We start from the raw sequence: 10,889 nt of genomic DNA, 5'->3' as shown, positions 1-10,889 counted from the left end.
AGCTGCCCCGCCGAGCAGCAGTGCCGAGCGGCAGGCCGTCCCGACCCCCTCAACGGCCGCGGCCGTGCCGGCCCCCAGCGGACTCTCACCCTCCATCATCTCCTGCGGTCCCTCTCCGCTCTCCGCCGCCATATTGCTTCTCCTCTCACCGCCCCCTTCCGGAAACCGCCTCAACCGTCGTTGCAGCCAATCAGAGCCCACCGCTGGCAACGCGCCGCAGGCAATCACCTCTGTAGGTGGTGCGCCGAGGGGGCGGGGCAGCACCCTGGCCGCCGGCTAAACGCGCGCATGCGCACCGGCCTGCGCACCGCTGCCTTCTGGGAGTTGTAGTTTCCTTCCGGCAGGGCGGGAAGCGGTCGTAGCACCAGGCGTTGCTGCAGCAGTTGGGGACCTGCTCCCTCCCCACCAGCGCCTCGAGCCTGAGGCGTTACGAGCTGCTTCCGGCCTCGTCGTTCCGCCTGCAAATTCTTCGGAGCATGGCTGTCATCCTGCGGAGAGGCCTTCCACCTGCAGCCTTCCACCCCCGAAGCGGGGAGCCCAGGGCAGGTCGGCCGGGGCTGCCTAGGGTCGGCGGTGAGGGAAGGAGAGACGGAGGGAGCCGCAAATTCCCTGACGCCGGATCAGTTTTTGCCTCCTCCCGCGCCGGCGTTCCATTGGCTCCGCTCTGTGCCGCTCTCCCATTGCCTTCGCTTATTGGGCGACGCGGCTGCCGAGTCCTACCCCCTACCAGCGCCTCGAGCCTGAGGCGTTACGAGCTGCTTCCGGCCTCGTCGCCCCGCCTGCAAATTCTTCGGAGCATGGCTGTCATCCTTCGGAGAGGCCTTCCACCTGCATCTCCACCCCCCACCCCCGAAGCGGGGAGCAGGTCGGCCGGCCTTCGCTTATTGGGCGACGCGGCTGCCGAGTCCTACCCCCTACTTCCTCGCGCCCGCCGGGTCTGTGGTGACTGCCCTGAGGAGCGGTGGCTATGGCGGTGGCCGTCCTGGTGGGGCTCGGGCGGGCCCGGGTGGCCTGGGCTCTCGTCGCTGGAGGGCTGGGGCTGCAGTCCCGGGAGGGTGGGTGGTGCGGGCGGCACCCTGGGCGGGAGGGAGGCTGTGCCACACTTGCTGACTCAAAACTGGGAATTACTTCCCAAATTACCAAAGCTTTTGCTTTTAAAACGAGCAGGAATGGGGAGAGAGTGGCAGCTGGGTGCTTGGTAGCTCTTGCAGAAATATGGTGGAGGCATCCCGTCAATCACAGGTATCCTATACCACCTGGGCAGGATAATAATTAATAGAGTTACCTTTGTGTTAATAACACAGACCAAATGTTGATCGGAACATGCAGGAATGAGTGGCAATCTTGCCGTAACTTACAGGGCTGTGCTTTGGGTTAGAAGGCATCATTACCTGCCAGTGTCCTGAGTGTTAGTGCCTGACTGTAAGGCTGACTGAATTTCTTACGTTTCTGTTACAGATGGTGGCTCCCTAAGTGTGGCATGGCAACCAGAGTGTGATCATGGCAGCCGAGGCTTATAGCCCCTCTGAAGGGGGCCTTCTGCCTTCATCAGTAGGCTTAGTCCGTGCTCCCTTGAATGACTCTGATAAGCTAAGTAGATCCTACCCCTGGGCCAGCAAGAACAGGAAAAGTCAGCTCTTTGAACTCTGCCGGCGTAGAGCATCTCTGTCTGGTGAGTGCAGTATTTTGAGATTGAGTTCACATGTTTCACGTGTCAGTGAAGTTGATGTGTTTCAGATGGTTTCAGATCTTTCTCCTCCCCTCCCCCAAACCTAGAGGCAATGGCAATAAGTAGCTGCCAGAAAGCGCTTGTTCAATAAGCATCTGAGCCATTGATTACGGCAGGCTGAGAGAGTTTACAGGGGATGCATTGGTGAATAGGTGCTCTGCGCCTGTACTTGTCGCTGGGCAACCTTTATTGGCTGCCGTTGGACACCCTGCCACCTTGTATTATTATCTAAAACACGAAAAATTTCCAAATGAGGAGAAAGATGTTGTTATACTGGATTCTGTTAGGAGGGGAAGAACTTTGCAGTTTACAATGCGTCCAGATACGGGATCTCCCTGTTTTATCATGGTGAGCATATTCATACTGTATGCAGTGCATAAACACAGAGATGTCCTTGTGGTGAGTTGTTCATAATGCTTCTTCCAATACTGCTAAACCTTCAGAGCTGATTACTGTTTTGGGAGTGGAGCAATGGCATTTGGGTGATGATGCCACTTCCCAGGGAAATGCTTTTTACAGGCAGAACTTTTGAAAATTTTAGTAGGATTGGCATTGTGTAACATAAAACATTGGTGTGGGCGCAGGTATTTTAAGTGTCACGTCTTGTGAACAGTTAATTAACTGTCTTCTGACAAATGCAGTATTTAATAAGGGCTTGAACACTTACTGTAATTATATTTAATAACAGTTTCAATTTTAACTTGAGAGATTTTGAAACCTTTTAAACTCTGTTAAGTGAAAAATAAAAGTTAACTAGTCTGGTTGAATCTTATGGATGTTGGCAATTTTTTTCTAGCCTACGGACTGAGCTTATTTGTTCCAGTGGCTGTGATTCAAAAAGATACGTTTATTAGAATTGTTTCTCTTTTCTTTAGTTTCATTGATTTTATTTTCTTGTAATTTCTTAAAAAAATCTAGAAGCATATATTTTGGGATTACTTGACAGTTGCTTCAGCTGACAACTGATTTTTTTTTTTTTATTCATTCCTCTAATACTCCTGTAGCAGACTGTTATAGCTACATAGCTGATCTTTATCTTCTCACAGGGGAGAAATGGAGCTCTTACTGTTTGTCTTCACTGGCAGCTCGTAACATTTGTACCAGCAAGATTGGTAACTCGTGGGCTCAGTGGGATTCTGCCTCTCTCTCCACTTCCATTGGAAGTTCTGCTTATTGCTCCTTTTTGCATGCCCTCGCTGTGGAGGAATCCAGCCAGCACTTCCCAGCTGCTGCACGCAATCCAAACAAAGCTATCTTCACTGTGGATGTCAACACAACAGAGGTATTTGCGGTAGCAACTGCTAAACTAAGCAGGCTGTATCTGGTATAAGTTGTATGACATCAGACAGGCTAAAATGCCTGTTATTCTTACGTGTATCTGCAGGCAATCAGAGCATCATGAAGGCATTTTATAGTCTGCTCAAGGTTGGTAGTCTTCTGAAGGCTGACAACGCGTTTATTTCCATTGCAGGTTGTAGTTAGCAAAATGTACAAGACGATATCAGAAGCACAGGTGTCTTGAGTCTTTTTTCAAACAGAAAAAGGGAATAAAGAAGAATGCAGCTGTGATGTGGCATGAGGGAAGAAAGGAAAAGCATAATGTGCTTCAAGCCGTCTGTCTGTTTAGTGTCAACCCTGGGATGGGTTTGTGGTGGCACGAGGTCTCTTTATCTGACCCAGTAAATATGCCTTTTGCATTGGAAGGGAGAGAATTTCTCTGTTTCTGTCCTGAGAGTAAACATTAATATAAAATTGAGTACTGAAAACTTTAAAGAGCTGTGCCATTTCTAGCTTGACCTGACAGTTCGGGCTTACCCATCTTAAAGGCATTTAATCCTGACTTGGTCTGTAACGCAGGCTTAAGTATGTCAATGACTGGTGTGATTACTGCATGCTTTCAGGTGTGGATAAAATTTTGTGGTCTGTCCAGGCTTTGCCTGCAAATACAACTTTGTAGTTTTGCCTCCGTGGATGTAATTATTTAAACAACACAAGAGGCTGGAGCGGGTAGGCAGTTAAAAGAAAGCAGGAAACCTAAAAAGAAAGCAATATCTCAAACCCTCTTAACCAAGAAGACGCGTGGGCAAGGAATGTCCTAGAATAAGAAGCTTTAGTGAACTGTTTTTGAAGATTTCAGAATTTAAAAGAACCACTCCATTTCCACCAAGAGGAAGGGATATTATAAGACATTAAAGCAACAACCTGAGGAGGTGATGATCTACTAACAAAACTTACAGCTTTTATTCTTTGTTTTGTTTTGGTGTTTTGTTTTGTTTTTTCCCCCTGCTTTTCTAGATCCTCATGGCTAATGACAAAGCCTGCAAGCTGCTTGGGTGCAGTGGTCAGGAACTCATTGGTCAAAAGCTGTCCCGCTTGATATCCAAATCCAGTCAAGAGGTATGGGAAGCTGTGGGTGAGGAGTACATAGAAACTGATGAATGTTCATCGGTGGTTTCAGGAACTGTGGTACGTAAAATGTTCAAGCAAATATTCCTCACCATATAGTGTTTTTGTTGGCTTTGGTTTGGGGGTGGGGGGTGTGTGTGTGACATTTTCAATATAATTTCCTGATATATTTAACTTTGTGGGCATGTGGCAATTATGTCATTTGTAGGACTGTTTCGTTTAAAAGTTTGCAGATGTGGGAATTCGAAGGGCAAAAAATGGTTTGGGAGGCACCTGTGAGAGCCTTGCAGCTGCCAACATGTATAGTCATGATGACTTGAACAAAACAAAACCTAAAAGACAATAGATTTAAAAAAAAAAAAAAAAAAAAAATCAATATAAGTGCTTAACATGGAAAAACCTATTATGGAAAAGTTCCCGATTGTCTGGTCTTTTAAAATATTTTAAAAATTATCTTAAATTGCATTGTGCATATTATAAAGTTACAAGTCAGTCAAATACTGTGAAATGTCGTGCCAAAACACCCTAGTTGGTGCAAAAGAGTGGAACTGGTATTTTGCCTATAGTGGGGTTGTTTATAAGAGAACTGTGTGAGAAATGTCTCCAAATTATTTTCTTTTGCTGCTGTTGTGAGCTGTCACTAGAAAATACTTGGAAAATGAGCTCATATTCTTCCTGGTGTGTTATTTTTGTACTGAAATTGTCAGTATCTCAGAGCTTGATCTTCCTGAACCCTCAATTGGATATGGGGAAAAAAAAAAAACTGTTTGATTTGGTGAAACCCAGAATTAAAATTAAATGTCTGATAAAGGCACTAATTCTAAGCTACATCCATTCCAAGTACTTTATAGGAGTCACTGTGTAATTCATAAACCCATTCTGTCAAGATCACATGAAAATGATAAAAGGCTTGATATGAACACTGCAGATTATAAGATAAATAAACATTTTTCTGATTTGAGAAGAGTCTCCTCCCATAAGAAATTAAACTGCTATTTTTGCAGCTTAAAGTGAGAACTATGTTACTAATAGAGAGTATTCATGGGACATCTCTTAAATAAGGCATGTCTGAAAGGCACTTCTCTTGAATGCAAGGTATTAGATTGGCACATTTATTATGCTGAAGGAAATGCCTTTAGTCTTCCTAAGGCAGGGAAAGAAGATACAAAAGTGGCAATGACATTTTGTGTATGATCAGTGAATTATTTGCAAACCTTTTCATCTCTGTATTAAAACTGTTTCTTCCAATAAAAAACTAGTAAGTAGTCAAGAAACAATGTTTTTCTAACCATGACGGGGAGATATATTGGCTCAATATCTTATTCTTGTTTGAAATTCTTGCTAAGTGACCACAGTCTTAGTAAATTATGACTACATCTCTGAATCCTACGGAAAGGTGGATGTTATAGGCCGTCTGAAAGAGAAGATTCCTGTCTCAGTCTGGCTGAGACGAATAGGAAGCAAGGACAACCAGTGTTGTGTGGTTGTGCTGGAACCAGTGGAAAGACTTTCAGCTTCTGTTTCCTTCAGGGTTGATGTGAGTGTTTTCCTAATGATCAAATGAGACCGCGGTTCGTGAGAGTTTACGTGCAAACGAAGCATGTCTAAAAGCCATTAGGCACATTACTATTTGTGAACATGAAGTGTGTACATAGCACTGCCTGAAACCGGGATTACACATGCAGGACCTGTGCATATTTCTCCCATGTGGCTCACCTTGACATATTTGACAAGCACATTAAAATACACTGTCTGTCCCCCGGGGACATCTTGGACTTGAACAGTGACAGCTTGGCAGGGGGTTGGTTATTCATGGCAGGGGTGCCCTTGTGAAGGGATCAGCTTGCTGAGGAAAAGTTCTGTGAGGAGCATTGGACTCCCCTGCTTCTCCCGTATGGCAAAGGGCAGGCCCTCTGCACGATAATGTTGGAGAAGTATTGCATTATGCTGTGTCTGCTTTTACTGAGGTAGTTGTATCCACGAAGAGGCTGCTGAATGAAACTTCCTGCCATTTGCTTAGATATTTGCAGAAACTGTTGTTAAAGGATTGAGTGGACTGTGGCTAAAATGCTAAAATTAAAACAGTCCTGTAAATTTTCTTCCCAAGGGAGAGATTACATCATGTGACCTCCTTTTTGCCCATCTCCATGGCTGCCCAACATTGGAAGAAGTAGTTGGGCTCCACATAAAGGACCTGATTCCTTCTGTGCAGATCCCTCCTCTAGGCAAAAAAATCCCAAAGGTATAGTATAAGCACCAACCACGTTCTTCCATACCCTTCCCATTTGGAACATAGGTGCACACTCTTTTCCCTCCTTATGTAACAGAAGAAAACCTTTTCAGAGAGAAGCATAAGTCCCCTGAAAAAGGGTATGCTGCTTGTTTATGGAGCTGCTGTCTGAGTATTTCCTAATGAGGAACGAGAGCAAGCCCTGACCTCTCACTGTGGAATCTGCCCTGGTGAAAGATACTTTTCTCCAATCCTATTTTTTTAAGAAACTATGCTGTCTCTGTCAGCTCCCTAAAATTCCTTTGAATTCTTTAGCCAGTTTCAGTCATGTCTGTCTCAGGAGTGAAAGTCTAAGGAATACCCAGATCTTGAAAATGCCATGAAACCAGGCAGCTAGATAGTTGAAAGAGGCCTTATTAATGCCTCATTTGCTGAAAAGCTGCAGCATGGACTTTCCTGGTTTTAATCATCAGGATATTCATACAGGAGTTCAACACCGGATTCCAAATCCTTAGAAAACTAAACTTTGGTCATTTTGGTACTCACAGGATTGGTTGATTTTTCTTTTCCTGCTCCTTTTTCCTGAGAACATTCCTGTGTAATTTTATATGAATACTGAAATAAAACCAAAACATTTGGTTAGTTAGAGGTTTTCTGTTTGGTTTTCTTTTTCTTTTTTTTTTTTTGCTTTAATTTAGAACCTCAGGATCCAGCAAGCTGTAGGCCAATCCAGAGAGGGCAATATGTTTCCTCTCAGTTTAAAGCTGCAAGTGAGCCTTCTGGAGGAGGACCAAGCGGCAGTGCAGAAAGATGGTGTTCTGCAGACAGAAAAAGAAGGCTCTTTCACAAGCTATCATTACTCTGCTACAGTCATGGTTTTCTCCACCATCAGTGGTCTTATTACTGTCCAGTCAGATGGAACCATCTGTGGCATCAAGGATAGTTTTGCTTTAATGCTCTTTGGCTATGAGAATAAAGAACTGTTGGGAAAGGTAAGATAGGAGTTTTAATCCCTCCCAAAAGACTGCTATGTCTGGCAGCATATCCACTGGAATTGTAAAGTCGTCTTTTACGCTCATTTTTGTCTGTCACAAAACCTCGACGTTCCATGTGTTCCACAAGTGAGTTGTAGGATGATACGCAAATTCCCTTGTTGTAATTGCTAAGTCTTGCAGTGCTGAGGAGCTAGTATGGATTTCAAGTATATGTTCTCCATCAGTCATGTGGATCACTTTTGCCTGGCTATTCATGAGAATCAGGTCCACAAACATGGATTGTTAGCATTTGCCCGCAGCCTCTGGGAGTCAGCTTAGCTTTATGAGGTTCATTCTGTGTTTTAGAACATTACATTCCTGATCCCTGGTTTCTATAACAACATGGAGAGAAGCCGTGACTGTTCTTTGCCATTACCTCCTCTTTACAACTCCACGGGGACAGAGAGCGAGTGCATCTTTGAAGATGTTACTGCCTGTCATACAACTGGCTCTGGCAGCTGTAACAAAGGTAAAATGAATAGAGATGAGAGATTTGCCTATGAACATGGGAATGTGCTTTGTAAAAGCAATGTACCTCCATGCAGTTTTTAAATTGGATTTCCACTATAACCTAAGGTAAACAGAATTGTTCACCTAAGGTTGTGCTTCTCTCTTTGTTGCTAAGAAGATGAAACTGAATATCGCAAGTTGGAAATTACACTGTTAATAGAGAATGCTTTGTACTTAATGAGCACTTCCCTTTCCCCCCTCCCTCCCTCCCTTGTTAGGATCTCTGAGTATTTTAAGATGTGTAAAGTATAGCTTTTGTGACAGTATTGCAGCAGAGCTGTAGATACTTAGGACTAATATTTTAAGGGAAAATTCTAATATTTTTCTGAATTGGCTTATGTTGCTGGCTAATATTCAATGTTATGTTGCTGTGGTGTTTCAGTTAGGAGGCATCATATGTTCCGTTCATGCAGTTCACTGCATTTACGAAGAATTTATCAAAATTGTATTTCTCTGACCACAACAGGAATAAACAGAAGCAAGGAAGCCTCATGTCTCCAAATCTGTCTTTCCAGCTAGCTCTGCCCAAAACAGAGAACACAAGCGAGTGCATACTTTCATCCATATCACAAGAGATCTTTTATGCTGGTTTTGTCTCCTTCATTTTGTTTTTTTTTCCTGTTTTCTTTTTTCTTTGCTTAGAAATGCACATCTGCATTGAAACCAATGAACATTACGGGAACAAAGAAGAGTTAGTAGACAGTGTGCAATTTCTTAATTAATTCTTTGATGGAGTGATGCCTCTAATCTAGGAATAATTCAGTTCTTCAGTGAAGAAGCATTGTTGGCACTCAGCCTTTGCTAAATGGAAGGATTGTTCTACATTCGAATCTAGATTTGTTCACTCATTAACAATACTTGGTTTACTTCATCCTACAAACTCATGTTTTTCTCTTTTTCTGTTGTCACTGGGGAAGGAAAAAAGTTCTTGTCTTATTCTTTCTCTTAAACATGTTTAGACTGTATACTTTTTTATCTTGCCATTTCAGTGAGTTATTTAAATGCAGTCTAAACCTTTTAATTTTAAGTGTTTGGAATAGGGAGTGCATGTGTGTTTTGGGCTTTTTTTTTGCTGCTGCTATTTGTATGATCACTTTATTTCCAGTCTCTGTATGGTCTTTGGCCTTTTTTTGGGTCTCTGAACTTCAATCCAAGTAGCTAACCCAGGAGGCAAATACCTGTCCAAGAACTTTGATAGGAAGGCAAATTCTAGCGGCCCTGAAACATTTAGATTCCTGCATGTGATGACTTCTTGGGCCAAAGTAGAGTGGAGTGCTCATATTTGGACCACTTTGCCTTAATCAAGTCTTTTATACTTAATTCCTTAGAGGCAAGACAGACCAAGGCAGTTCCAAGATTGTTTTTAATCACTGTAGTTTCTGAAGCCTAAACATAAAAGGTTAAGTTGGTATGGTTTTGTTTCTTGTTTGGTACAGACAGCAGCTTCTTGGCTGCATCTTTAGGAAGGCTTCTGTCAAGAGATGAAGAGCAGAAATTGGAAAGAAGGCACAAAGATGACAAATTAATACATGATGAGGCTAAACAAAAGAATGGGACCAGTTTATTTTCTACTCCCTCACCTCCTGAAGTGGCATCTACACCCTCTAATAGGTAGGCATTTCATGGACTGCATATTCACATTGAAAAATGAAGAGCCAATAGTGGCAATCACCAGCAAAAACTGTTTCTTCACCTCTGTGATGTCTGTGGGATAACAAGAGCCTTCCGCACTTTGCTGTCTTTAGAATCTAAGCGCTGTTTGCAAGACAGGTTGAGTTTTGCCTACCTTAGGTTTTTGTTTAGATCTGTACAACCTACAATTGTAAAGTTACAGGAATTCCATCTCTAAAGAGGACCAAATGCTTCACCCAGGCTAGGGAAGGTAATTAGGCTCTATGTTTGCTAGATCAGAAACAGTTGATGTTTATCTCCTTCCATGGTATCCACCAGCTGGTGTTGCACTGAAGCCAGGTTACCTGGAATGAATTCTAAATGTTATTCCTTCCGGTGCTCGGTGTAACTGCCAAGTCATCCGTTAAAACAGGGTACTGTGTTACTTAAGTCCAGCCATTTTTATTGTACCTTTCCAGGTCTTTTTCCTGTTACAAGGTTAGAAATTCTGCACAAGTACCTATATGATGCACACGGTTTATCTTAAGTCAAATTTTAAGCCTTCCGCATTAACAGTTCTAGCCCATAGAAAATATTTACTGCCCTTTTTAATATATAGACTATTACAGCACAGTTCTTGCTGCTTTTTAAAGAGACTGATAGTCTCATTGTTTCCTTGTGCTCTCCTGGGTTTGTCTCTCATATACTTGGATTGTAAGTCCTCTGCTGCATCGATTGTTCTTCTACTCTGCATTTTTACCAATAGAAAAGTTTGTAAAATACGTTGTGCTATGGGCTTCAGTGAACCATGGTTAAATTGATGGGCGGGGACATCCATCTTCTGTTCTCAGGACTGGAAGTATCCTGCCACGTGTATTGCCTTTTTGTTGTGGTAAATGACCTATGATACATGCTTAGAAATCAAGCTAGAGAAGGAAGTAATCCATAGGGAAAGAGTGCCATTCGAGTGTACCTGCTTTTCTTTGGTCAAGATGGAATTTGTTAGGATTTTGGATGCCTGTGCCAACAGCTTTCTGCCTTTTTCTTTTAAACTTAAAACAATCGGTGCAGGTTTTAAATAGTGACCATCTATCCTGGTTTTGGCTGGGATAGAGTTAATTTTCTTCCTAGTAGCAGGTACAGTGCTGTGTTTTGGATTTAGCATGAGAATAATGTGGTAACACACCGATGTTTTAGTTGTTGTTAAGCAGTGTTTATACTAAGTCAAGGACTTTTCAGCTTCCCATACTCTGCCAATGAGGAGGTGCACAAGAAGCTGGGGAGTAAGTATAGCCAGGACAGCTGACCCAAACTGCCAAAGGGAATATTCCATACCATATGATGTCATGCTCAGTATATAAACTGGGGG

General features: G+C 43.1%; 2 protein-coding genes across 3 annotated transcripts in view; one reads left to right on the top strand and one right to left on the bottom strand.

Annotated features, from left to right (window-relative positions):
- PPP1R7 (protein phosphatase 1 regulatory subunit 7) overlaps positions 1-167 on the bottom strand; it is a 17,498-nt gene extending 17,331 nt beyond the window's left edge. The window contains exon 1 of one of the 2 annotated variants that reach the window (XM_009284222.1): positions 90-167. Coding sequence is in view for 1 of the 2 variants with exons in the window: in XM_009284223.2 (XP_009282498.1) it covers positions 90-132 (43 nt within the window). In the remaining variant the exon portion in view is untranslated. The remainder of the gene's footprint in view (positions 1-89) is intronic. The other variant, XM_009284223.2, reaches the window with a different exon arrangement.
- Positions 168-1,500: 1,333 nt separating this feature from the next.
- Positions 1,501-10,889, top strand: part of PASK (PAS domain containing serine/threonine kinase) — a 20,980-nt gene continuing 11,591 nt past the window's right edge. Inside the window, exons 1-8 of the mRNA XM_019473379.1 lie at positions 1,501-1,672; positions 2,776-3,011; positions 4,025-4,195; positions 5,532-5,672; positions 6,243-6,377; positions 7,064-7,357; positions 7,706-7,809; positions 9,350-9,520. Of these exons, the coding sequence (XP_019328924.1) occupies positions 1,501-1,672; positions 2,776-3,011; positions 4,025-4,195; positions 5,532-5,672; positions 6,243-6,377; positions 7,064-7,357; positions 7,706-7,809; positions 9,350-9,520 (1,424 nt within the window). The remainder of the gene's footprint in view (positions 1,673-2,775; positions 3,012-4,024; positions 4,196-5,531; positions 5,673-6,242; positions 6,378-7,063; positions 7,358-7,705; positions 7,810-9,349; positions 9,521-10,889) is intronic.

This window comes from Aptenodytes forsteri, unplaced genomic scaffold (genome assembly GCF_000699145.1).
Source record: "Aptenodytes forsteri isolate BGI_AS27 unplaced genomic scaffold, ASM69914v1 Scaffold647, whole genome shotgun sequence".
In the NCBI taxonomy this organism is placed as follows: Eukaryota; Metazoa; Chordata; class Aves; order Sphenisciformes; family Spheniscidae; genus Aptenodytes; species Aptenodytes forsteri.
The sequence above is the reverse complement of the archived record's forward strand: the minus strand, read 5'-3'. Positions and strand labels throughout refer to the sequence as shown.